This window comes from Larus michahellis, chromosome 4 (genome assembly GCF_964199755.1).
Source record: "Larus michahellis chromosome 4, bLarMic1.1, whole genome shotgun sequence".
In the NCBI taxonomy this organism is placed as follows: Eukaryota; Metazoa; Chordata; class Aves; order Charadriiformes; family Laridae; genus Larus; species Larus michahellis.
The window spans coordinates 64896104-64922295 of NC_133899.1; the positions used below are offsets into that span (position 1 = coordinate 64896104).

Below are 26192 nucleotides of genomic sequence, written 5' to 3' on the forward strand. Positions count from 1 at the left end.
ACTACCGCTTTGTGTTGCAGTCATGGTTATGTGATGACCATTCAGAGATGTGTTATAAAAGTGATCCAGGTGAAAACTAACCTCCTTTTCTCTCTTCTCTCTGTTTAATTAGAGTGGGAGGACAGGGCAAAAACACAGTCACGGAGGGGGTAAGAGGAGAGGATGCAATTGCCCATTTTTAACAGCAGCCTGTATTTATAGACCTTCCATGGTTAAACTGATGGAACCACAGCTTATAAGATTAGTTTTCAGATACTGTACAAGTACAATTGATCAGACATTTTCAGTATTTATTCTTTTTATTTCAGGTTAGAAGTCGACTTTATGTAGGTAAGCTTATTTTTCATACTGTTTCTTTGGAGTATGACTTTTTCTTCTCTTTTTTTTCTCCTTTTAATTATTTGGATGTTGCAGCACTTAACTGCCTTTCATTTTTTTAGGAAGAGAAAAACAGCTTGCTAATAAAATTGCTGAATTAGTTGAAGAAAAATGCAAAACTCTTGAAAAACTCAGCCTTTGCAAAAAAGAGGTAATGATCCTCACTTTTTGCTTTCACATGTGTCACAGGAATGGTCCCAATTTATCAAGTATTTAAAGTAGTTATGTAAAAGTAAGATGTTTAAAGCATTTTAAAAGTGTTTCTTCAAATGCTTTTTCCTGTCAGTGCCTGTAAGCGCAATTAAGGTGTTAGCGGGTTCTGCCTTTAACTCTTAATGCGATGTATTTCACTGGAAGCAACTTAAAAACGTCTTTGGTTTGTGCTACTGGGGTAATCTACTAGGACTTAGGCTTTCCTGATTTCCAGCAAGGTGCATTTGTGAATGTTTAGGTGGTGGCTATGTTTCAGACTAGAGCATCATAAATTAATGCCATTATTTAAGCAGTTCTTTATATACATTCTGACATAAAGTGTTTCCTTTCCAGTTTGAAGATCTAGAATTGTCTCTGAAGGATGATAATGTTATGAAAGAATCAACAGATACATCTTTTTTTGAGGTAAAAAGATAAATGGAAATTTTTATTTCTACAATTTAAGCCAGTATTTCAGGAAAATGCTGCCCATATTAAAAGAAAACAAACCACCACACCAAACCCAACAACAGCAAAACTAAAACAAAACCCTGCAAAACTTAATTGTTTTAATTGAGAACTTTGTTATTTTTGTCTTGGGTTACTGAAAATGACGTAGAAGTGAGGCATTTAAATTGAGAAATTTTTGTAACAACTGCATTAAAAATTACTGATAATAGAGCAAATGGCATATTAGACAATAAAAAGGAATTTTTCACTGTTTCTAGGAGATAGTAACGCATGAAGTATTTTTTTCTCGCACACATTTTAATTCAAATATATTTGTATAGGCTCCTGGAGAAGAGTTGTAAACAAAAATTACCACTTCATTGTTTATATCCTCCAAACTGAGAATATATTTGTAAAAGACTTCCAAACAAGTTAATCAGATATCTAATGAGCTCTATAGAATTTGTCTAACAAAAAAGCAAATAGATTTATTTAATTCTGCACCTCAGATACTACAGAGCTAATTGTTACAAGTTTTGTTAACATGCAAGAGTCTCTATAGAGTACTTGGAGATTTATCCTTGATACGGTGAAATTTGTTAAACATACTTTGCTGTCATATTTAAAACATGCTTGTCGTCTTCATATGTAATTAATGTCAAATGTTTTATGTTAACTGTCAAAACAAATCGATTTAGGGAATGCATGAAAAACTGAACAAGTCAAACTTGGAACTCAACCAAGAAATAGAGAATCTAGAAAAAGAACTGGAAGAAGAAAAATCTAAGCAATCAGAAAATGATAACTTGGTAAGAATAAATAGAATCCTGTCTTTGTTACTATTCATTTAAAAAAAATCCCACAAAAAACTTCTCTATGGAGAAGACAAACTATTCGCTTTGGGTTTTTTGACACAAAAACTACATTTCCCATTTTGTCTTCCCTCACGCTCCCTGTAGCGTATTAGAAAAATAACACCCATAGAGGAAAATACTCAAGAAAAGCTTGTTTTACTGATTTGGGAGTAGAACCTTCTCAGTTTGAAAATTAAAGTAACTTTATTAATTGCCTAGACCTTTTCAGTCAAATCTGTGGAAGAAGCTATATGACAACTAATAATTTTCAGGTGGCTGAAAATCAGAAGCGAGTGGAGTCTTTAGAGAATGACGCAAAATCTATCCAGTCACAAATTGATGAGGTATGTCCAATCTTTGTAGTGTCTGTTTTCAAATCTTTGCAATTTCTCTGTTTTCCATGTAGTTACTGTTTTAATTTTGTTTCTGTTAAGGGTAAGGCTTAGTACTTTTGCATGATGTGATTTAGCAACTTTGAATTTCATATAGTGATAGACATTTATTGGGAAGTACAGTTACCTTGTTTTTTCTTTGCCTTCTTACTTCACAAAGATATACAGTGTTGCAAAACTAAATCAGCAAAAACTGTTGAAATTGTAGGGAAAATGTGAGAATACATATATAGCACAGCTAAAAAACCTAAGAATAAGTCCAATAACATCATCGTGACCCCACTTATATCTTCACCTATACTCTTTAAACAACAGACTTTTTTATTTCACTTAGGCCAAGTCCACCCTAAAAGTGTATCAGATTAATACAGAGAGACTCAAGACATCCGTTCAAGATGCAGTAGATGAAAACTGTCATCTCCAGGAAAGTGAGAAACAGGTAGGTTCTTCCTAGTTATTGTTAGAAGTACTCTCTTTTCTTATGATACTATGTAAATATGATTTCTCCAAGGAGCTCATCCTCAACATGTGTGTTAATACCCCTTGTGTGTTCTAGTAAATGGAATGAGGAAGAGGACATGGTTTTAAAATTATTTTATGTTGAAACGACTTTGTCTAGAATAGTTCTGTTTTGAAAGAAATTTAATAATTAGAGTTTGTGGGGAAACATGCATAGAGTTCAGTGAGAAAGAGAGCATATGGTAATGTAAGACTAGTAAGAATTTTGCTGAGACCTAGAGGAAAGCAGAAACATTTGAGCAAGTCCACAGCTAGGACCCTCTACAGAGGCAGAGAGAAAATGCCTATACGTGATCCAAAAAAAAAAAGAAATTAAGAAGTTGCAGAGTATGCAAAAGGCAGGTAAAAAACTTACTGTAGTACCACTATGGATGAATTCATGGAAAGTCAGGTAGGTAATACAAAGGGACAGAAAAGACTGTTCTCAAATTATTACTGTTTATTTTCCCCAGTGCCATAGCCAGATCCCAAAGAATGCTGATTATTTTTAAATGTTCAGCATATACAATACTTGTCCTGTGCAATAACTAGTTTTATCATTAAGTTATTCTATTTTTTTCCAACAAAAAGATACTCTTTCTGAACCTTAAATGTTCCATGGAATGTTTTTGGTTTTTTGTGAGTTTTTGAGTTTGTTGTTTGTTTTAATGGATATGTGCTTATTTTCCTGACTGACCGGTGATCTTGTTACCTGAACAGTAACCTGGTAAATATTGGGTGGGGGTAGAAGGACAGGCCTGTTGGTTTTCAGCACTCTTAGCTAGGGATTGTATTAGTCCTCTCTGTCAAAACATTGTGCATATCAGACTTACTGATTCAGGAAAAAAAATAAAACAGTTACTGGAAATAGAAAATTTTCTGCAGGAAGAATGTTTCAGTTCTGCACAACTCTGTTACCAGTAAAACTTTATATTTTTCTCTAATTTTAGAAGGAGTACATGTTTGACTACAAAAAAAGTTTTATTAGATGCTCTCAGTGGAGAAACAGTAGATTTGGGTGTTATCACTGTGAGATGAAGTTGCTTGAGAATTATTTTCTTTCAGCAGTCTTTTTCATCTAATCTATACATCATTTCTGTTTGTTTCTGTAAGGAAGAAGGATCTCGTCTCAGTGCTTTATTTCAAATGTGACAGTGTACTTATTTAATGAATTTTTGAAAAGCAGTAACACAAAGTTTTAATACTTGGGTATAAAACTGGGTTCAAACAGAAATAATACAATTATTTGTGTGTGTATGAAAAGAATCTTTAATTTATTAAAAAATAGTAGATAATACTAAGTAGTATTAAATTACTTAGTAGATAATACTGAGTGCTGACAATTACATTTTATAAGCAATCATTTTATATCAAGCAAACCCAGGGGAAAAAAAAAATCAGTTGAATACAACTCCCAGGATGTAATTAACTTGCCAGGTTCCTAGATAAAAATAAGGTTTTTTGCATTCCTTCTAGATAAAACAGCCCGGGTATAGTAGTTCCTTAACCACGTTATTTAAGATGAATTCCTACACTTTGTTGTTCATTGAGCTTTGTGATTTTTAGTAATTTGAGAACATTTGTGTATATTGTATTTCGCTATGCTTTTTAGTAGATAAATAACCTGATAAGAACTGATGGAACCTGATAAGGAAAGAAGAGGAAGTATCTGCTTTGCTTATTTGTATTCTCTTTTACGAGGTGGTTGTAAGCATGTGAGTTAGTTTGCTATATTGGAATATCCATATCCTTTTTTTATTTTCCTTTCTTACTTTTTTTTTTTTAAAGATGGAATTTCACTTATGCTCAAAAGGTAAAAAAGGTGTTATTTGTTCACAGAAACTAGAGTACTTTCTTCCTCTGTCCATTTGCACTAATGGGTCATAATCTTCTGGCACATCATAGCTTAACCATTATAACAGATGTGCTGTCTCAGATTTATGATGTGTCAGAGAGAGGATTGGGCCTTTTAGTTTGAACAAGGGAACTGTTAATGAGCTCCAGACTTTCTGTGCTTTGTTTTTTTGCAGGAGCGTTAGAAATACGTACTGCTTTAGCTTATTGCAAATCCTTGCTATTTCTCTTTATTGTGATTGTTACAGGTATATAAAATCATGTCAATTTATTTTCTCTTTGGCTTCATGAAGAAGGAATCCCTTAAAGTTTAGCTTCCCTTTAAGGATGACATTTAATGATAAAAGTAGATGCCTGTGTGTGTCTTCTGAGCAGTGTTAGCATAAAAGAGTATTTTTGTTTTATCCGTAATACCTAGTTTGTGTGATGCTGCAAATTCATACATGGCTTTTACTGCTTGAAAGGTGCAGTTGTGTGCCAAGTGGGGTTCATCCAATTCTAGTCACATACCTTTTGTCTTATGCCTTCTAGTTTATCTTTAAGTAGTGTTCAGGCTTGCTTCTCTGTTTGCATGGCAGTTCCCCTGTTTAACTACCATTTTCTGGTTTTACGTTTAGTATAACTGGCTGTTATGTTCTTGTTGCTCAACCTGGTTATTTCTTTCTGTACATTCACTGCTTTTAAATTGGTTGCCTGTTGTGCAACTTTAAGCAATGCTCTTTTGACAGACTCTAAGACAAATTTTTTGTACTGTATCCCATGTTTTTGTATTGCATGTTTTGTCTTAAGAGAAATTTGCATCAGTTCAATTTCATTCTCACAATATGAAGGCATGGTTTAATTAGTTAATATGTTGCAGTGGTTATTTTTAATGAACTGGTGCTTAAGTGTACTAATCCCTTTACTGTTGTAAAGTATTTTTGTGAAATGAGATTTTACTAGGGGATGTCTGTAAAATGTAACCTTGGAATCTACCTGTCTTTTTAGTTAACCACAGTTAATTACAAACTAGTAGATGTTTATTACATACAGTTGCTGTGATTTTCATTAACAGGGAAGCTTTTTTAAAAAAAATCAGAAAATTACTTTAAGAAGTATGGAGAAGAGTAGGATAAATAATACAGCTTTGCAAGTCACGTGAATTTAAATAGCTGTCTAAAAAGCTTCCTGGTTTCCCTTAACCTCACCAACCTCTTCTAGGTTGAAAAGACACAGGTACAATTTCAGAAGTGTGTGTGCATACTGGGGACTGAGCGTTCCCCTCTCCATCCATTCCCCAACATTTGTAGCTGTTACGTGAATTGTCACTACTTTATATCCATTGTGATTGTCACATCAGGGTTTTTTAGCTGAGTGGAATATTAACCGAACTGTTCTTAGAAATGTTTAAAAATGTCCTAACAACTAGTTACAATGGAGAGCTATTGCAGCTAAAACAACTGGACAGTAACATAGAAGTCTTATTTTTCAACTCTTTAACTGTCTTGTAGTCTATCTCTGTTAATTCTTGCTGATGGGCGAGAGGTTAAAATTCTGTTTGTGTGTAGGTAATATATGTAACAGGCTTAAATACTATTCATCCTTGATTCTTCGTTGTAATAGACTATCACACTAATCTGGTATTTCCCTTTTTAGCTTTTACAAGAAGCTGAAGGATGGGGTGAACGATTTAGTGAACTGAATGAACAAACTAAGATGTTTGAAACTTCTAAAGCAGATATAGAAGAAGTATTGAAAAATAAAGAGAGTCAAGTAAAGGTAAATTATGACAGCTAGCATTGAATCAAATTATTCAGACTGATGCTAATCATTGAGTTCCAAGAAAGTCTAACGACCTCTCCTTGTCTTAATATGCATTAAGCTGTTTTGGGTTTTTGTTTGCTGTCTCCATCCTCTAATGTCTTGTTCCCTGCTAAGTGAAAAAGGTTGCTTAGCAGCACAATGGAGCAGTCTGATAACCTTTCAAGCCAGCACATTAAAAAAGGAAAAACTGTCTTAGTTCTGATAGACTATTTGTGAGTTTTTTTTTTTTTAATTTGGAGCGTGGCAGTTAGAATCATAGAATCATAGAATTGTTGAGGTTGGAAGGGACCTTTAAGATCATCGAGTCCAACCTTTAGCCTACCCTGACAAGAGCCACTTCTAAACCATGTCCCTCAGTGCCCCATCTACCCTTTTTTTAAACACCTCCAGAGATGGTGAATCCACCACCTCCCTGGGCAGCCTATTCCAATGTTTAATAACCCTTTCAGTGAAAAAATGTCTCCTAACATCTAATCTAAACCTCCCCTGACATAACTTGAACCCGTTTCCCCTCGTCCTATCACTTGTCACCAGGGAGAAGAGGTCAGCCCCCATCTCTCTACAACCTCCTTTCAGGTAGTTGTAGAGGGTGATAAGGTCTCCCCTCAGCCTCCTCTTCTCCAGGCTAAACAACCCCAGCTCCCTCAGTCGTTCCTCATAAGGTTTGTCCTCCAGGCCCCTCACCAGCTTTGTAGCCCTTCTCTGGACACGCTCCAACACCTCAATGTCCCTCCTGTAGCGAGGGGCCCAAAACTGAATGCAGTACTCGAGATGGGGCCTCACCAGTGCCGAGTACAGGGGGATGATCACTTCCCTAGTCCGGCTCACCACACTATTCCTGATACAGGCTAGGATGCTGTTGGCCTTCTTGGCCACCTGGGCACACTGTTGGCTCATATTCAGCCGGCTGTCAACCAACACCCCCAAGTCCTTTTCTGTCGAGCTGCTTTCAAGCCATTCTGCCCCAATCCTGTAGCACTGCATGGGGTTGTTGTGACCCAAGTGCAGGACCCGGCACTTGGCCTTGTTGAACCTCATAACCATTGGTCTCAGCCCATCGGTCCAGCCTGTCCAGATCCCTCTGCAGAGCCAACCTACCCTCAAGCAGATCAACACGCCCGCCCAGCTTAGTGTCATCTGCGAACTTACTGAGGGTGCATTCAATCCCTTCATCCAGATCATTGATAAAGATATTAAAGAGAACCAGCCCCAGCACCGAACCCTGGGGGACACCACTTGTGACTGGACACCAACTGGATTTAACTCCATTTACCACCACTCTCTGGGCACGGCCATCCAGCCAGTTTTTTACCCAGCGAAGAGTACACCTGTGCAGGCCATGAGCAGCCAGTTTCTCCAGGAGAATGCTGTGGGAAACAGTGTCAAAAGCTTTGCAAAAATCCAAGTAGATAACATCCACAGCTTTTCCCTCATCCACTAAGTGGGTCACCTTATCATAGAAGGATATTAGGTTTGATAGGCATGACCTGCCCTTCACAAACCCATGCTGACTGGGCCTGATCACCCTGTTCTCCTGCATGTGCCGTGTAATGGCACTGAGGAGGATCTGTTCCATGACCTTCCCAGGCACCGAGGTCAGACTGACTGGCCTGTAGTTCCCCGGATCCTCCTTCCGGCCCTTCTTGTGGATGGGTGTCACATTTGTTAACCTCCAGTCAGCTGGGACCTCCCCGGTTGTCCAGGACTGCTCATAAATGATACCAAGTGGCCTGGCGAGCACCTCCGCCAGCTCTTTCAATACCCTTGGGTGGATCCCATCCGGCCCCATAGATTTGTGCACCTCCAGGTGCTGAAGCAGGTCCCTCACCATTTCCCTTTGGATTAGAGGGGCTTCATTCTGCTCCCCATCCCTGTCTTCTAGTTCAGGGGTCTGGGTGCTTAGGGAACAACTGGTCCTACTGCTGAAGACTGAGGCAAAGACTTCATTAAGTACCTCAGCCTTTTCCTCATCCTTGGTCACTATGTTGCCGGCCCCATCTACTAGAGGACAGAGATAATCCTTAGTCCTCTTCCTATTGCTAATATATTTATAGAAGCTTTTTTTGTTGTCCTTGACAACAGAAGCCAGGTTTAGCTCCAGCTGGGCTTTAGCCCTCCTGATTTTTTCCCTACATAGCTTAACTACCTCTTTGTAGTCGTCTTGAGTGGCCTGCCCTTCCTTCCAGAGGCCATAGATCCTCTTTTTTTCCCTAAGTTGCAACACTAGCTCCCTGTTTAGCCAGGCCGGTCTTTTTCCCCGACGGCTTGTCTTCTGGCACATGGGGACAGCCTGCTCCTGCGCCTTTAAGACTTCCTTCTTGAAAATCATCCAGGCTTCCTGGGCTCCTTTGCCCTGGAGGACTGCCTCCCAGGGGACTTTGTCAACCAGGCTCCTGAAAAGCCCAAAGTCCGCCCTCCGGAAGTCCAAGGTAGCAGTTCTGCTGACCCCCCTCCTTGCTTCTCGCAGAATTGAAAACTCTATCATTTCATGGTCACTGTTCCCAAGACAGCCTCCAACCTTCACATCCCCCACAAGACCTTCCCTATTTACAAACAACAGATCCAGCAGGGCACCTTCCCTAGTTGGCTCTCTCACTAGCTGTGTCAGGAAGTTATCCCCAGCACATTCCAGGAACCTTCTAGACTGTTCCCTCCCTGCTGTATTGTATTCCCAGCAGATGTCCGGCAAATTGAAGTCCCCCACGAGGACAAGAGCTCGCGATCTTGAGACTTCTCCCAGCCGTTTATAGAATATTTCATCTGCCTCCTCATCCTGATTGGGCGGTCTATAACAGACTCCTACTACGATAGTTGAGAGTGCCTGTACATGTGTGCGTACACAAGCCCTGATAAAAGCATGCATACTTGGCTATCTGAAAAGTCTTCACAAGGGCACACTTATTGACATGCAGGTATATGTTTTAATAGAAAAATATTTATCAGACATCTAGAATCTTGTCTATGGGGCTCACTTAATCTACTAAGGGAACTAAGTGAAGGACAGAAATCCTGAAAAAGTAGTTGTAATGGTAACTATATTTTCATTGCTGGCATTTATTTTACTGTTTCTGTTTTGTGGGGGCTTTTTCTTAGTCACTGACACAATACATACTGAAGATGAAAGACTGGAGTTCAGCAATAAGAGAAGATGACGACGCTGAAGATAATCTCTGGGACACGGATATAAAGGGTGAAACAGAGAATGGAGAGCACTTAGGTATGGTTTGTATGTTTTCCCATCTTAAATATTATGTTTTAGAATAGATGTTTTAGAAATACAGAACCAACGAAATTCCAGGAAAGCTGAAAGATTAGCTTTGTAGAAGTTGGATTTTCAAAATGCGCCCAGTGTTGTTCATGTTGGACAATTAACTGATGCTTGGACATCTATGCTACTATTAGCAGTGTGTGCATATAGCTAAAGCATACATATTGTCATAGTGCGATGTAAGGACTCAGTGCTCAGTCTCTTGCAGAATGACTTTAGCCTATGTTACTATTAAGCAGTGCTTCTCGAACATTTTTAGATGGGAACCTTGCTTTCATTTCTTCTTGAAGCTCCTCCCAGCAGTAGCACTGTGGGTCCTTAGAGCCTAATTTCTGCTTCCTTGTTCTTAGGCAGGTGTTACTTGTTGCAGGGAGTATGGTAGCACTGGAGTCAGATGGGTGTAGATGTGGGTCCCCTCAAAACAGCAGCACAGGGAGACCCATTCTTCCTGCTTTTTCTTGCTGCAGCTTCTTTTATGCTGCTGCTGATTATACCATGGTGCACATCCCAGTAAATCTTAAAGTGTATATTCAGCATCTCCATTTTAACATGAACATTCTGAGTCTGAGTGATTGGTAAACAAAGCACTAGAATATAGGCATATTGGCCCCTGCTCACAGTATTTTTTTTTTCCTCCAAATATGCTATGCCTGTCATGGTACATTGGGGATTGCTTTTTTATAAAAGTAATAGTAGTAGGCTCTATCACAAAACTTTTTATGCGTTTTATGTGACGTACTCTATTCTGTCAATCAGATGATCAGCAAAAACGAACTGTAAAGAAATTGATCTATGCTGCAAAGGTATGTGATTTTTGAGAAACTTGTGGGTGGAAGTGGGGAACTAGAGGGAATATATGCAATTTTTATGGTAAGTTTAATTGCATATAGATATAACTGTCACAGAGTTCAGCATCTTTTAATGTTTAATTATATATTTTTGCATGCAAACAGTTTCTTAATCTTAAAATGCTCATGTTTTAAATTTTTATTGTAGTTAAACGCTTGTTTAAAGACTCTGGAAACAGAAAGAGATCAAATGTATTCAAAACTGTCTGATGAAAATAAAGCTAAAGGAGAACTTACAGGTAATTAAATGTTGTTTTGCCTTTAAGATTAATAAGATGCTGCTTTTGTAAAATGATGTTACAGGCTGTAAGCACTCCAGTAAAAAATGAATTAAGTTTACATTAATAGCTGTACTTGATTTTTAAAATGTCTGTTTAAGTTGCTAAGCTATTTTAAGTACTTGATTTTAGAGGTAAAGCAATTGAAGTTGCTGAAGCACCATTTGCAAATTTTCTTGTACTCTGTTGGCATATTCTATAACTGTTATGTTATAGAATCTTAAAATACATGGGCAAAGTGATATTAGTAAATATATACCTTCTTTACATAATTTCTGGACATGAAACAATGGCGTTTAAATTTTAAAACCATCTATTAAAAAGTGGTAGCTTAATTGTAATTAGTTTATAATAGATGCAAGCTCAGTACTTCTTAAAATCCAAAATACTGCATTTAGAGAACTGAACCTAAAAGCGTTTTGCTCTGTTTTTTTCCTTTGTTGTGTAGGACATACTGAACTAAACCTTATGAAATGAAAACACTGCCACTTTAATTCAAATCAAAGCCTGTAACTAGCTATTGCTTTCATAGATAACAGGCAGCAGAGTAGCCATCACGTTTGAACGTGCTGTGCTTTGTTACTTGGGTGATGAAATGCTCTGTAAAACTGTATTTTTCCGTTTTTGGTAGTCCTTTAAACTGACTCTTTATGTTAGTGTGTTTTCCAAATTCATTATCCCATAAAGATATTCAGACTTACTCGAAGCTTTCTATGTTTCTTGGAGAGACATAGGAATAGTAAATAGGAAAAAAACGTGACTTATTTAAATTTGGAAAGATAAGATAGTTTGACAAATCTAAGTTATACCTTCAGGCTACTCGGCAAAACCTCATGTGGGTGAAACTGCAAGAGAGTATGATGGTACCAATTTTACCCCTTTAGTAGAACAGTTACAATAATAAGATCCCTAAATGAAAATTTATATTGTGAATTACAAAACTGCATTGTTTTCAAAGAAGCTGTACGATTTGGAGCAAAGGCTAGATATACGTTCAGAGCCGCACTTCGTGACAGGTAGAGAGTATAGTTGCTGGTTTCCCATCAAAAGGAGCAATACTGCTTCTCAATTTGTATAATTTATTGAATTATATTAACATACTATTGCTTATATTATTAAATCAACATAGTATCAAATGTTTTTACAGACTTTTTATGTACTAAAATATTGAAAATGTTTTAATTTTTGTAAATTTTGCATTGTTGCAATATAATTATCTCTAAATTTGACAGAACGTATAGAAAACCTTCAAAGTCAACAAGCTTCCTTGCAGTCTGAAAATGAGCGTTTTGAAAATGAAGTTCAAAAGCTTCAGCAGAAACTTAAAGTAATGACTGAGCTTTATCAAGAAAATGAAATGAAACTACACAGGTGCTGGTTCCTCTTTTTATATTCAATGCTTGTTGTTTGATTTGAATGTAACTCTCTCATTTGGGGGGCAGAAAATTATTGAAAGTGTGAATGTTGCTTTACAGAGTTTTCTGAATTGTAAAGACCCTGTTGTGTTACACCTTCGTGTACATTTGTGGCCACAGTAATTTTATAGAAATTGTTTCCATGAAAGTAGTGGTATATTATTTTAGGACTCTTCCACAAGCAAGTGCAGAAACAAAGAGAAAACAAGAAATAACAAATTTTTAATCTGTGAAATAAGGTGGGTAAAGTTGGAAAGTTTGATATTATTTTTCTTAAAAATTAAATTCAGATATGATGTAGTACAGCTATCAAAGTTGCTGAAAGAAAGACAATCAGTAGCTGCTTTAGCAGTGAGTTATATTTTATGTAGTGAAGACAGTAATGTCATCAGAGGAGTGATGCTGTACTTAAAACTAAGCTTAGAGTTAAAACTTAGGCAAGCTAACAGTTATCAGTAAGCAACATAGAACCCCTGTGAATCAGGCTTTCCTCATCCAGAAGGATAGAATATGGGGGCTGTACTATCTGCCTCACCGTCAGGATGTGATAGTAGGGATTATGACTTAGTGATGGAAATCAGAAATATGTTAAGGACTAGAAATAAGGTTGATCGGAATGGGATGGGGCATGTAGTATCCTTCAGAAGTGTGTATGCATGTGGATGGGGCAGGGAGGGAGCAGGGGGCATCATTTTGGGGTACAATGGTAAAATTAGTTTTACTAGCCAGAAATTATTTCTTCGAGGAGCAGACATAATCTTGAAGGCAGCAAGAGAAGCAGCACAAGTCTTGATCCTTTACTGAGCAGTATGCAGGACCTTTTTAAAGTATTCCTTTCGTTAATCTGCTCTGTAGTATGTATATTTATAGAGATATTTGGCATCTTTGTAGATGCAACAAAACCTAGAAATGCACTACATTAACATTTGATTTTAAAAAAGGGCGGGGGGAAGTGGGAAGGAAACTATTAAGACGAATCTATGATGGGCAGTCAGAAAATAAAAATGTTTGCAGACTGTGTGGGTGATATTTAAAAATACCACACTGAAGCTCAGCAAACGTATACTGTTTATCAAAGATTTTAGAAAAGCCAAAAAGGAGTGGGGAGAAGCTGGCATGATGAGATAGCAGAATGAAAGATGCTATTAGTATTAACAAAGCATCTTTTAAAAAGCTGGCTGTGTTCAAACAAGGGAAACAGAAAAGTGGGAAATTAAGATTGAATATAAAAGACATTTAAATCATATTCAAAAAATCCATGATTTAGATAGCTTGTTTGCTAAGGACCGCTGTTGACAGGAAAATGACCACTTTACCTACTCAGGACTCTATGCAGCAGTAGTATCCATGTGTGTTCTGCAGAATTAACCTCGTGCATGCATAATCTGTGATCTGGAATATGAGTTTTCTCTTCTGTAGTGCCTAACAAGGCATAAAAAAAGAGATGCCAGGAAAGAATTTAAAAAAAAAACAAACCACCCTGTTTTTTAATACCTAATAACAACCTTTTTCTGCTCCAGAAAATTACTGTAAAATGCAAAAAAGCACCAGAACAAAACACTGAAAGTTAGTGTAATTTGGTTTTTCGTTTGTTTGATTTGATTTCTGGCTGCTTCCCCCCCCCGCCTCCTCCTTTCTCCTCTCCCAAATAGAACCGTTGTCCAGCCTGGAGAAGAGAAGACTCTGGGGATACCTTGTAGCAGCCTTTCAGTACTTAAAGGGAGCCTACAGGAAAGATGGGGAGGGACTATTTATCAGGGAGTGTAGTGATAGGATGAGGGGTGATGGTTTTAAACCGAAAGAAGGGAGATTTAGATTAGACATTAGGAAGAAATTCTTTACTGTGAGGGCGGTGAGACACTGGAACAGGTTGCCCAGAGAAGTTGTGGACCCTCCATCCCTGGAAGTGTTCAAGGCCAGGCTGGATGGGGCTTTGAGCAGCCTGGTCTAGTGGGAGATGTGCCTGCCCATGGCAGGGGGTTCAGAAGTAGACGATCTTTAAACATCCCTTCCAAGTCTAACCGTTCTGTGATGCTATGAAATATTCTTTGGGAGTATGGATTGTGTTCCAGGTTCCTTTTAGGAATAGTAGTAATCTAATCTTTTCATATAGAACAGTTAATGAACTGAACAAACTACTATGAATACAAACTAGTGCTATTTATGCCACTGTATATGTTGCCTATAAAACTCTTTATCTGGATAAATATCATGTATTCATCACACCTAAATAATTGGAGACATTTTTCTTGTCAGACCAACTACAAAATTGTTGACTTGAAACAGAATTAACCAAAGTTTTTGTATTTTCTTAAAGGAAGCTGACAGTAGAAGAGAGAGAACGTCTACAGAAGGAAGAAAAGCTTTCTAAAGTAGATGAAAAAATTAATCATGCTGCTGAAGAACTAAATAGCTACAGGTAACTACAGATTTTAGTTGCTGTAATCACTTGTCCCAAAGTGAACAAAAGGCAATAGAGAATTAATAAGAACACTAGTATAAGTGAATATATTTTCTTCTAGTTTCTTAGTGTGTGTTACATGCTAGTTTGTGTGTAATAATACATACTAAGGGAATTTTTGCTTTGTTAAAATTGGGTATGGAAGATCACTAGCAGCCTTTTTTCCATTAGAATGCCAATTGTATTTACACGTTAGCTTAGAGACCAACTACCACCATTCCATCAAATCTAGTTCCCTTTACTGAACAGAGATAAAAGTATGAAGTTAAGAGAATGCTGTGAAATGGATGCAACTTTCAGTTTTCCTATGGATCCTAAAATATTTATGTTGTATAGTTATAGTATGCTATTTCTCTATTTCTAAGTTTGTGAAATAGTACCATTTTTTAGAAATTCTTTACTAAAATACTGTGATGTGGAAATATTTTCTGTAGTTTAACTGCTTTGCTCTGTTTTGTATTACACCAACAGTGTACCTCTGGTTTGTTTCTGTGGTTTCTCAAAACGATGGCATAATTCTTCAATCTGTGATGTATATTCCCCGTCTTCCTTTAACGTTTTGGCGGGTATTGACTCTATGATACTGATCAACAATGCTTCCTGAAGAGTTGGATTAATTCTTTTTCTAGAATGTAAAGTTCTTATAGATATTCTTCAATATTCATACAGGAAGACAGAATTAACCCTTCTTGATTTACTCAGAATGGGAACTTTGTAGGCATCTTAATTTTAAAGAGAAAAATAGTATTGCAAATGGAGTATAACTAAACGATGAGTGTGTCTTTGGCGCACCTGCTGAGAGAGCGTAGAACCTAGCGAGGCTGTGCCCAGGGTAGCTGGCAGCAAGGGTGGCATCATACTTTCTGTGGTCTTGAAATAACCTTAGTGCAGGTGACTGTCCCTCAGGGCTGACTCTGGTAGCCTGTGGCAGCATGGTGCTCCAGCCACATCTGCTGAGCTGTGTGAGGCTGGCTGTTAGGGCATGCGTGGAGGGATATCCTTTATATTGGAAACATGTTGCAGACCACTGAGAAGTTGGGGAGATGCTGGGTTTTTTGTTTCTGTTCTTTCCTTTACATTCCTGCTTGCACTAATCTAGGGACTAGAATTTTCACTGCTACTATAGTTTTTATGTATCCTGTGAGACTAAGTGACAATACTATCTTTTGGTTAAAAAAATCTTAATTATACCTTGTGTTTACTGTTGTGTTTACTGTATTTAAAACTACTTTCCTACACATTTTATTACAATGTCATAAATCCTGATTTTGTTACAGACAGCGAGCAAAAGATCTTGAAGAAGAGCTAGAAAGAACCATTCGTTCTTACCAGAATCAGGTACGTGCTTTGTCTTATTTACCATTCATGCCGACTAGGAGGGATGCTATTGCAACTGAAATACTACTTTCAGATAGGTTGGGATACTGTATTTCGCTTGATTGTGTTGGATTATTTTTTTTTTTGCCTTATTTTTTGTCCCCCCCTTCTTAATGCCACCTGGTTTTGACTGACACAATTTCATAGCAGAGATCACCAGATAACTTTATTAAAAAGTTATATTTTAAGTTTAGATGTCTCATCATAAATTAGCCATACACATTAAATTTATGAATAACAGCATGTACTCAATCTTAAATTTTCTTCTTCTACCCCATCTAAGGGTAATGATCTAATGGATCTCTTTTTCACAGATTACTTCACATGAGAAAAAAGCTCATGATAATTGGGTAAGTTCCAAATACTGAATATTCTAATCTTTCTACATCGTCTGTGATTTGAATAGCTTGCTTTATCACTTTTTTGTTTCTTATTAAAAACGGATAATCAAAATTAACCCGTCACCTTTAAACATACGAATTTCTTGCAGAAATACACAAAAGCATGTTAAAAATACTTCTATCATATAAAATTGTTGGAATAATTAAGCCAGATACCTGTGAGCACAGTAGAAATATATTACAATATCATTTGCTACAGCAATAAATCTGCTGGAATAACATGTTGCCATTTAACAAGTGTGTGACATTTTGCTAATAGTAGAAGCTTTTGGCCTTGTTTCAATGCCATTTTAATATTTTCCCTGGATGTACTTCACTCCTTTTATCTACTAACAGAAGACGTTATGTCCTGTGAGAACAGTATGTTCCATTGATAGCTCCCTAAGAATGTTGCTACAAAATCCATTTTTACCTTTTTTCCAAACAGGAAACTTTAAAATATCTCCAGACTAATACATTCTGCAGTTTCACAGAATGGTCTGTATAAGATAAAATCCTGTTAAAAGCTATGGTGCTTCGTGGTCAGAGTTTACAGTTTTTTAAATACATTTTTATAAAATGAAACTTTCTTCTATAAAATTTGAGACTTTAAATCTTGTAAATATTCTGTAGATGTTTCAAAGCAGCTATAGCCAAAGAATTTCATTTCTGCAGTTTTAAGAACCTGCAGGAAAGCCATATCATTCCTCAAAAGTTTGGGTAGTAGAGCTGCTAATGTCATTTGGTGAGTTGTGAGGCTCCGTCTCATATGCTTTATATACGAGTCATATCTTGTGAAAATACGGTTCACATGCTTCAGAAGGGGGGGTGGAAAATGTCTTGGATCTAGCACCTGTCACATTTATGAAGTGTTTAATAAATAGCAGTATCTAAGCATCTGATTTTTGTCCCTCCACAAAGCTAACAGCCCGAGCAGCTGAAAGACACCTCAATGATATAAAAAAAGAAAATGCACATAACAGACAAAAGTAAGTGCAGTCCTCATCTAATTCTAAACAAACGCAATTGGGCATGTGAGTATGTTTTGGATTTATGCAATTTGGTGTTTCCTAGACCTGTGTTAATCAGTTGTGGCCCAAACAGGGCAGAGAGAATGCAGTGTTCCATTGGAGTTCTGAAAGAAAGGGAGTAATTTGAGCATTCCTCTAATGATAACATGCAAGAAAGTAAGAACTTATTTCAATACTTCACATGGTTCTTATTTCAGGAAAGAAACAGAATGTAATATTAGAACTCGGAGGTTTTGGGGGTTTGTTGGTTGTTTGTTTCTTTTAAATAAGTATGTATCAACCAGGTGTCATGGTTACCTAATGATTTTACAGCTTATCTCAGAAGTTAATACTGAGCTAAGAGATCAGGTGATGGTGGTTGAGAGGAGCTGTTACATGTGAAGTTAACTAGTACTTGGAATGCAATTTAGGGTGCTCATGAGAGTAATGTCATGCTAGGAATTGTGACATCTAACATGCCACTTCAGCTTTTGAATTACAATTTAAATACAGCAGCATGGAGAAATACTTACAGAACTCTGAACTTCAGAACTCCCGAGACATCCTTTGTTTCTTCTTTCTATTTAGGGAATAAAATGTCTTGCTTTGGTAACCCTTTAAGTAGAAAGCCTAGCAGTAAACAGTGCACTGTAGTAAAATTTTTGCACTTCTTGGTTATTTATTACTTTTTTGTTGCTTATTTGCAGATTAACTGAAGCAGAATTTAAACTTGACCTTTTAGAAAAAGATCCTTATGCTCTTGATGTTCCAGTTAGACCATTTGGCAGAGGTACAGTATTGAATTGTAAAATGGAGCCTAATTGTTTTGGTTTATGGTTTTGTTTCCCAAGACCACACATATGTAATTGTTTGAAAACTATCTTGGCATGCGTATGTACAAATAGCAGTCATTTAAAAAAAAAATTGGGTCATAAGTGACTCTAGGTCATGTCGAGTATTTTGTTGAAACTAAGAGCGTTTGTAGTATTGATGAGAGTAGACTAGGAATATGATACACATGGTAATTAGAGCACAGTTTTCATTTCACTTAGACAATTTAGTTTCAAACTTCACCTGAGAAGTCAATTACTTTATACGGTTTGCTAAACTAAATATTGTGAACTTGAGCATTTTGTTTTAACTGTTCCAGAGCATTCCCCATATGGACCCTCACCAATGGGCCGGCCTTCATCTGAAACAAGAGCTTTTCTTTCCCCTCCAACTTTATTGGAGGGCCCTTTAAGGCTTTCACCTATGCTTCCAGGTGGAGGAGGAGGAAGAGGTACAATTCTTAAACTTGAAAATGTATCTATTCTGGATTTCTCTCTCCTCAACTATAAACCTGTCACACCTTTTCCTCTTGCTGGTGACAAAAACTATTAAAACAACCAGTTCAACATAGCTAGTGAATTGGACAAACTCTTCCTGTTTTTCAGCTTGCTTCTAAAGCTGTCTAATGTGTAACAGTAAAATGGAAAATTTAGTTGTTACTAGTAGGTTGGTCAGTGGATTCACTTCAGAAGCATAGATTGAGAAAAGTGAAAAGCCAAACTTAATGAGTCTTTATTTCTTGGACAAATGAGGTTCTGCTGAAATGAACTTACGATTTTAAAGTAAACAAGAGTCGATTAGTTTTCCGAAGAAAGAATACTGCCACTTCATTGATCTACAGTCAGTGAGAGAAGGAGAGGGTATTTCTCTTTTGGCCTGTTGCCAAAAAGATGAGACAGTTTTACTGGGGGTTGTGATTGTAGAAAGTTAGTGATTCAGTAAATTGGTTTCCTCCCTTTTGTTCTAAATTTGAGGCGGTAATTATGCATGGAGACAGTTTCTTCCCTAGTGGTAAAAGGGACAGGCAGGTTGCATGTAAGGAGTAAAATTTAGAGATTAAGGAGTAGGTGAAAGCAAGCTGTGGTGTCATGGGTTGTAAGGGAAGAAAACCACTGTTGCTTCATATTTTTGATATTGATTGAAATAGTGTAGGTAAATGTTAGAGTGGAGTTCAGTATCTGTTACGGGTAATAAAGAAGCTACTATTTAATTTACTACTACTGTTACACCCGTTGAAACCTGTGCTTATTTTATGGGGAAACATGTCTAAATATGTCTTCTATAAGGATTTCACTAATCAACACTGATTTTTATTTATTTTTTTTTAAAGACCGACAGGGACTATTTATTTACTTTAATTCATTGTAAAAAGCATATTCAGGTGCATGTGAAAGTTGATTCATTTTCTAAATCAGAAAAGCTTGAGATTGATTGTTGAATTGTAGCTGTACCACACCCAAGCAAAAGCCTACTTCATAACTTACTTGTATAGAGAGAGTAAGTAATGAAACTGAGTTGTCCAATGTATCTTTAAATTGTAGCTCAGCTCTTGCTGGTGAGGAAGAGTAAAAACTGAATTGCAAGATGTGGTTTTAGCAAGGAAAGGGACTATGAAAGGCATAACTACAGTCCATTTCATAATGGAGCACTAACGTAATTTGGGCAAATTAAACAAATGATGGGATTAAAGAATGCCAGCTACAGAGCAATTATAGTGCTCATCTCACTTTGCACAAGAAGAGAAATGGCTTCAAATTCTAGGTTGAATTTTAGGATAGAGAATTAGAAAATGATACCAGAATTCAGTATTTCTATACTTTTTCAGACCAAATCTATTTTAAAGGAAGTTTGCAACCTAAAATCATTCACCGTTACAGTTTCTCTTGCACTTGGTTATTTGTTGACCTGTCCTTCTCTAATATTTTTTTTTCTTGAATAAAGAATTAGAAAGAACCAGAAGAGTGTTGAATGTAATGTGGATCTTTTATAAAGATTAGAGTAACTTTCAGTGTGCTAGTTTTTTAGCTTGATTAGCAGCAGGTTCTTTTAGCACTGAGAAGAAAGATTTGTCTTGAGGGCAGTAGTTTCTCTGATTCGAGTGAACCGACACTCTTAAAATTATTTTTAAAAAAAAAAATAAATGCAAGTGATCTAGATTGCACTCTCGTTGAACTAAGACTTTTTTATTCCAATCAAACCTTTTAAACACTTCTGGTAAACATAACTGGTCATCAGCAAACAGCTGGAGAGTCCTGTGGAGCCATGCACCTCTCATATCTTGTCAGTGTTGGCATTCCGTGATTTATTTTACTATTTTCAGACTTAATGAAGAAAGCTATAATAGAGGATTAAAAATACCTGGGTAAATAGCTATCTAATTTCTTTTGTTAGGATCCAGAGGACCGCCTGCAATGTATGAGGCTGGTAATGAAAGAGGAGAGCTGGGTTCTGATAGATTAACTGATCCCCACAGACCACCATCAGATACTGGATCCCTGTCTCCTCCTTGGGACAGAGAACGCAGGATAATTCTGCCTCCACCAGGTATAAAAATCTACTTACCTACCCTATCTATGGAAAGATGGAGCTACTGACTTGCAGGGTATATATTTAAGTATTTTATGCTTAAAAATATGAAGTGTTTTCTTGGAACTGGATGTGCAACTGCACTGAAAAGGTTTTTATAATAGTAATTTTTTTCCCCCCTTCTTAAATTTTGCAGTTCACTTGAACTTCTATGCTCTCTTTTAAATATGTATTGGTACTAGCAGTGTACAATCAACTGTTCGGCTTCATCATTTTACTGGGGGTTTGTTTAGTGCACCAAAAGACCTGCCTGGGCTGGATAATTAATAAGAGATCTGAGAAAGTAAAATGGTTTAGTGGTACATTAGCCTTAAATAAATAAATAAAAACAAACTATCTAATGTTGAAAAATACTGTGTTTTTCAAAAAAACATTTATATTAATAGCACAGGAGTACCACGGTACAGTCATCCTGTTTGGTACATACTTTCTATGTTGATACCGCCTCTGATAATTAACAACAAAATCAGTCTTCGCTCTCACTTCTTCAGCTAAACATCTGTGTTGCACATTATCGCTCAAGGAAGAGAGAGGTGAATCAAAGACCATACTGCTGATATTTCTCAAGTAAACAATGCAGGGGAAGGACAACCTTCCTGTATACCTGTAATAAAGAAGCAAAAATGCTACAAATTAAAAAAAAAAAAGTTTAAAAAAATAGGTAAAATACACAGATTAAAGCACCTCAATCATTAGATTGTAGTTGCAATATTGTAGTTGCTACACATCTGTGCTGAAAGCCTGATTATAAAACTCAGAGTCCACAGATACGGTTTCTCATTTGCCAGATCTAATCTATTGACAGGATCCTGCAGAGAGGTAGTCTTGTTTCCTTGACCCGAGTTCTTACCCATCTTTGCACTTAGATCTCACTGATTCAGTTTGTCTTGTAGCTGCACAATTGATTGCTAGATTTGACACAAGGAAGTTGATGGAGACACATTATAGCACTATGAAATGTAACAAAACAGCATTTTTATCTAAGAGTGGCTTAAAACGTATAGTAACTTATTTTGCCTTTGACCTTCATTGCTATGCTGAACCTTTGTTTCAAGGCCCCACTGTTTAGAACTCAGGCAATCATAACATTCAAAATTCTACTGTATGTTAAACCAAAAATCAATGGACTTTCTCTTTTGCAGTTCCTTAGAAACATAAGCTATAGTACGTACTTGGCAGGATTCCTGTGTTTGGGGGGGGGGGGTGGTAATATTTGTTTGCTTACCCTGATTAATAGTCACTTTGGATATTTACAAGAGCATGCGATATCCAGAGAATTTTGCTGTTCTAAAATTGTATGGAATGGGAGGAATAAATCTTCACTGACCTGTTTTGTGATTTCTTCCATGTTAGTTGAGCCTTACGGTGATCCAGTTCCTCCTCCTGCTCGAAGACAAGAAAGATTTTTCCCTAATCCTCCAAATACTGGAAGACTTTCTGGACCAGCGGAACTACGAACTTACAATGTGCAGTCTTTTGATAAAACAGGTGGGAATTGCTTCCATGATATTATCAAATGGACAATCTCAGTATGGGTTAACCATGTGTAGTGAGACATGTTAAGAGGACAACTTTACAGCTACCACAGACCTGATGATGTGCCACTATATAAAAACATTTTTTAGCACTTGCTAGCCTTGATGCAGTCTTTCCCTGTTATCAGCAATAGCCGTCTCTTGCCAGGTGGATGGGATTTACTGAATTGTATTTTTTTTTTTTTTTTTTTTTTTGTCCACCATCACTGTTCTGTATGTTAACCATTCAGGTTTGGCCTTGAGTCTGTTTTGGCCCCTCGCAGGAGGTTCACCACAGCATTAAAATATCACAAACCCCTACTTGCATTTCCATCCACTTTTGGTAAAGTCAGAAAGAGTTAAAGCCAGTAAGACCAGAAGAATAACAGCGAATTTTTCAAATATCCACTGGCTTTGCATATTGAGCTAGAAGGTCCTGAGGCCGCCTCCTCCAAACTGTTTACCATACTGGCAGCTTGTTGTAGTTCGCAGTGCAGTTACCCCCAGCTTAATCACACATTTCACTGACGCAAGTACCATTTGTTTTAAATTGGCTAATTACGTAAATTCTAGTTTGTGATACTTAGCAACAGCCAAAAGCTCAGAGGCAAAGTTTTGGTGAGTTTAAACCTTATCACTGAAACAGTTTAAGGGCTTAGAGCCTTAATACTTATTAAACAGTTTTCATCCGTACTTAATGCCTGGTAAGTCACATGTGTCTGAGTCATGGGCTAGGCTGAAGCCATTAGACTCACGACAGCAACTTTGCCACCCAATATCCAGGTACTCATATGATTAGTAGTGAGTTACCATCTTTGTTGCCTGGTTTCTGGGCAATGGGAGAGAGAACCTTTGATACTTGGTGTCATAACTGGGAACACTGAATTGTGTTTCAGGTTGAAGGTTCAGGCTTTACAAGGAACTGTTCTCTACTGGGGGGCAACTCTGTTCCTGTACAGCCACTCACCGTCCTACCACCTTTCCCAAGACTCTTCTGTGTTTCACTTCTGCTTTCTAATATTTTGTATTCCGTTGAGGTCTTTCTTCTGGCGGCTGGATGCTGACTGAAGGACAGGAGAGGTGCACTCTCTGCACTCGCTTGTTGCATCCATTTAATGGAAAAGGGTAATTTCTTCAGCTGCTCGCAAGCAGCCGTTAAAAAAATTTTGAAAAGCTGTATTCAGTTCTTGGGCAGTTCAAAACCTACTTACCCTACAGGGTTTTGGATAATCTTGCTGCCAGCATTTAGCAGGTCATTAAGCATATGCGAATGTTGCTTTTTAGAAGCACATAATTTTACTAGACTTGGGTGAGTATTTGTAACAATAGGAAAAAAAATTAAAAAAATCATAAACCACCCAACACACACCATCTGACTTCAGAAGAGCAACATGTCTCTCGGTACTGAAATCCAGGCTCCAACTCTGAAGAGCAAATGAACTACGCTTTCTCAGCAAGATGATCAAAATGTTATTTAAAGTGAATGAAACGGTTTGCATTTTCCTAAGCTGAGGTGGCTAACCCTCTTAAAACTTTCAACTTGAGGCAGGTATCTGGAGCAGGAAGCTTCTTGTCAGAAAGAGGAGTTAAAGCTTGACAGAGTTTGTGAGAAACTTTACAAGGATTTCAGATGGAAAGTGTTGTGCAACATAAGTATTGAGGCATGAATATTCTCTCTATGATGTAAGCAGTTGAAATGCTTCAGATTGTTAAGTAACAATATCTTCAACAAAGGCAGGGCCTGCTTGAAATGGCGAGTAATTTAGATTTTTGGAGAAGATCAGTCTGTTCATTGAGAAAAGCGCTTTGTTTGCCTCAAAGGAGAAGAGATACAACACGTAGATGAAAAATCTCACTTGTTACAAGTGTCGTTTGGGTCCTGTGCTTTTTAGTGTTATTGTCTTTATTCAGGCCAAAGTGCAAGAAAGCAGTATTTTTCAAATCTCAGTTGTTTTTTTTTGTGGGGTTTTTCATTGTTTTTTTCGTTAGGGTTTTTTTTTTTTCTTTGAAGGAATACATTTAGTGTATATATTTTGTACATTTATATCCAGTCAGATTCTCTTCTGACAATTCCCTTTAATAATTTTCTCCAGTTGTTACTGAAAATTACCCAGAAGTATAAAGGTAAAAACACTGTTGTCTCTATTTATCTCTTAACTTATAGAGTGAGTACAGTGAATATGAGGATGATTATTCTTATTTCTGAATGCTTGTCCAGGATCAGAACTGAGGTAGTTCTGAAAGTCTCCTTGGTGATGAGCAACTAAGGAAGGAATCTGTTTTTGTCAGACTTGAATAGGATTGCTGTTGGTCTTTATGCCCAGAGCGTATCGTAGTGCAGTCATTCCCAGAGCAGGACTTACCACAGAAATAAAGTATTAGCAGGAGGGAGCAGAAGAATGGAACTGCAACTGTGATGTTAAGATACATCACTAGGAAAATGCACTTGTAACTTCTAAAAAAAAATAAAAATAATAATACTAAAATGGCAGAAAAAGCCTTATTTGGATACAAGAAACTTTGGTAAAAGCTGGAACCTTGCAATTCATGTGCAACCTGTACAGAAGTTGGAGAAAATACTCAGGCGTAGCTTTGTGTTCTTCAGTTGTCTTTCAGTCAGCCTGCAGAACAGTTGCTTGATGCGGCAATACTTTTTTTTTTTTTTTTCTTTCTTGCCTGTATATCCTGACTTCAGGAGAAAATACTGGAATCAGTGGTGGAGAGGAGAAGTTCAGCACTGAATAACTTGTTTAACTTTTGCCTACAGATGGACAAACATCTTCAGAAAATAGCCCACGCACAGAACCAAGTGGAAATGAGATGAAAGATCATTCTAACCTTAGCGTAAGTAGCAAAAAAGAAACTTGATTTAAAGAAGCTTTAATTTTTTAAAAATTCTCTAGTATGTTGGTCATGTTATATTGCACTGTGCAGTCCAAATTATAAAATTCTATTTATGCTTTTATCACAGCACTTACTGTCTTGTGAATTAATTTTGAGGTATGACTAATACAATCCCTGCTGAAAATAAATTATAACCCAAAAGATGAAACTGTGGTCAAGCTGATGGTCAGCGCACATAGATAGCCTTGCTCAGGATTATGCTGTTGCTCAGGCAGAGTTGGAACTAGCTGTTAGTGAGCGTGACAGTCTATATCAAAGTTGGCCTGATGGGACTGGAGGTGTTCCCTCTTCTTATCCCTTTCCATAAGCTCAGTTCCCTGTTTTCATTGTGTTGCAGAACTCGCTACCTGATCAGTCACTGGCATCTGAAAGTGAAGCCATCAGTTCAGGGTTTGCTCCTCCACCTTTCCCTCCAGTCAGACCTCCGATGATGCCTGTGGATCCTAGAGCACCTTTCATGAGACGAGGACCTCCTTTTCCTCCCCCGCCTCCTGCTGGCATGTATGGACCACGGGAATGTTTTCCAGTACGAGACTTTGGGCTTCCGCGCCCTCCGCTGCCAAGTACGTAGCTTTTGCCAGCATTTACATGAAGTTGATGAACATGAGTGCTTTGTGCAGGTAGTGAGGTATCACACTGGGTGGACGCTTAAATCTTCATTTGCACGTGCTACTACTCAATTCAACTAACTGGGAGCATCTTTTTTGATGAAGGTTAATTGCATACTTTCTTCTTCACGGTTGCTCTTATTTTGAGCAACCTGGTGCACTGTGAGGTGTCCCTGCCCAGAGCAGGGGGGTTGGAACTAGGTGATCTCTAAGGTCCCTTCGAGCCCAAACCATTCTATGATTCTATAATATTGATAATATTTTTATAAATGCTAGCTTTGGCTGGAAAAT

At 37.4% G+C, this 26192-nt stretch overlaps 1 protein-coding gene across 7 annotated transcripts in view; it reads left to right on the forward strand.

Moving 5' to 3' along the window:
• Positions 1–26192, forward strand: part of MIA2 (MIA SH3 domain ER export factor 2) — a 44312-nt gene that overhangs the window by 16259 nt on the left and 1861 nt on the right. For 5 of the 7 annotated variants that reach the window (XM_074585203.1, XM_074585200.1, XM_074585201.1 and 2 more), the window contains 21 exons: positions 309–330; positions 441–529; positions 925–996; positions 1719–1829; positions 2147–2218; positions 2601–2705; positions 6254–6376; positions 9515–9638; positions 10446–10492; positions 10686–10776; positions 12048–12186; positions 14548–14649; positions 15969–16029; positions 16383–16418; positions 17370–17437; positions 18166–18248; positions 18609–18740; positions 20681–20833; positions 22229–22363; positions 25157–25233; positions 25631–25856. In XM_074585203.1, the coding sequence (XP_074441304.1) occupies positions 309–330; positions 441–529; positions 925–996; positions 1719–1829; positions 2147–2218; positions 2601–2705; positions 6254–6376; positions 9515–9638; positions 10446–10492; positions 10686–10776; positions 12048–12186; positions 14548–14649; positions 15969–16029; positions 16383–16418; positions 17370–17437; positions 18166–18248; positions 18609–18740; positions 20681–20833; positions 22229–22363; positions 25157–25233; positions 25631–25856 (2068 nt within the window). The remainder of the gene's footprint in view (positions 1–308; positions 331–440; positions 530–924; positions 997–1718; positions 1830–2146; positions 2219–2600; positions 2706–6253; positions 6377–9514; positions 9639–10445; positions 10493–10685; positions 10777–12047; positions 12187–14547; positions 14650–15968; positions 16030–16382; positions 16419–17369; positions 17438–18165; positions 18249–18608; positions 18741–20680; positions 20834–22228; positions 22364–25156; positions 25234–25630; positions 25857–26192) is intronic. The other 2 variants (XM_074585207.1, XM_074585206.1) reach the window with 1 other exon arrangement.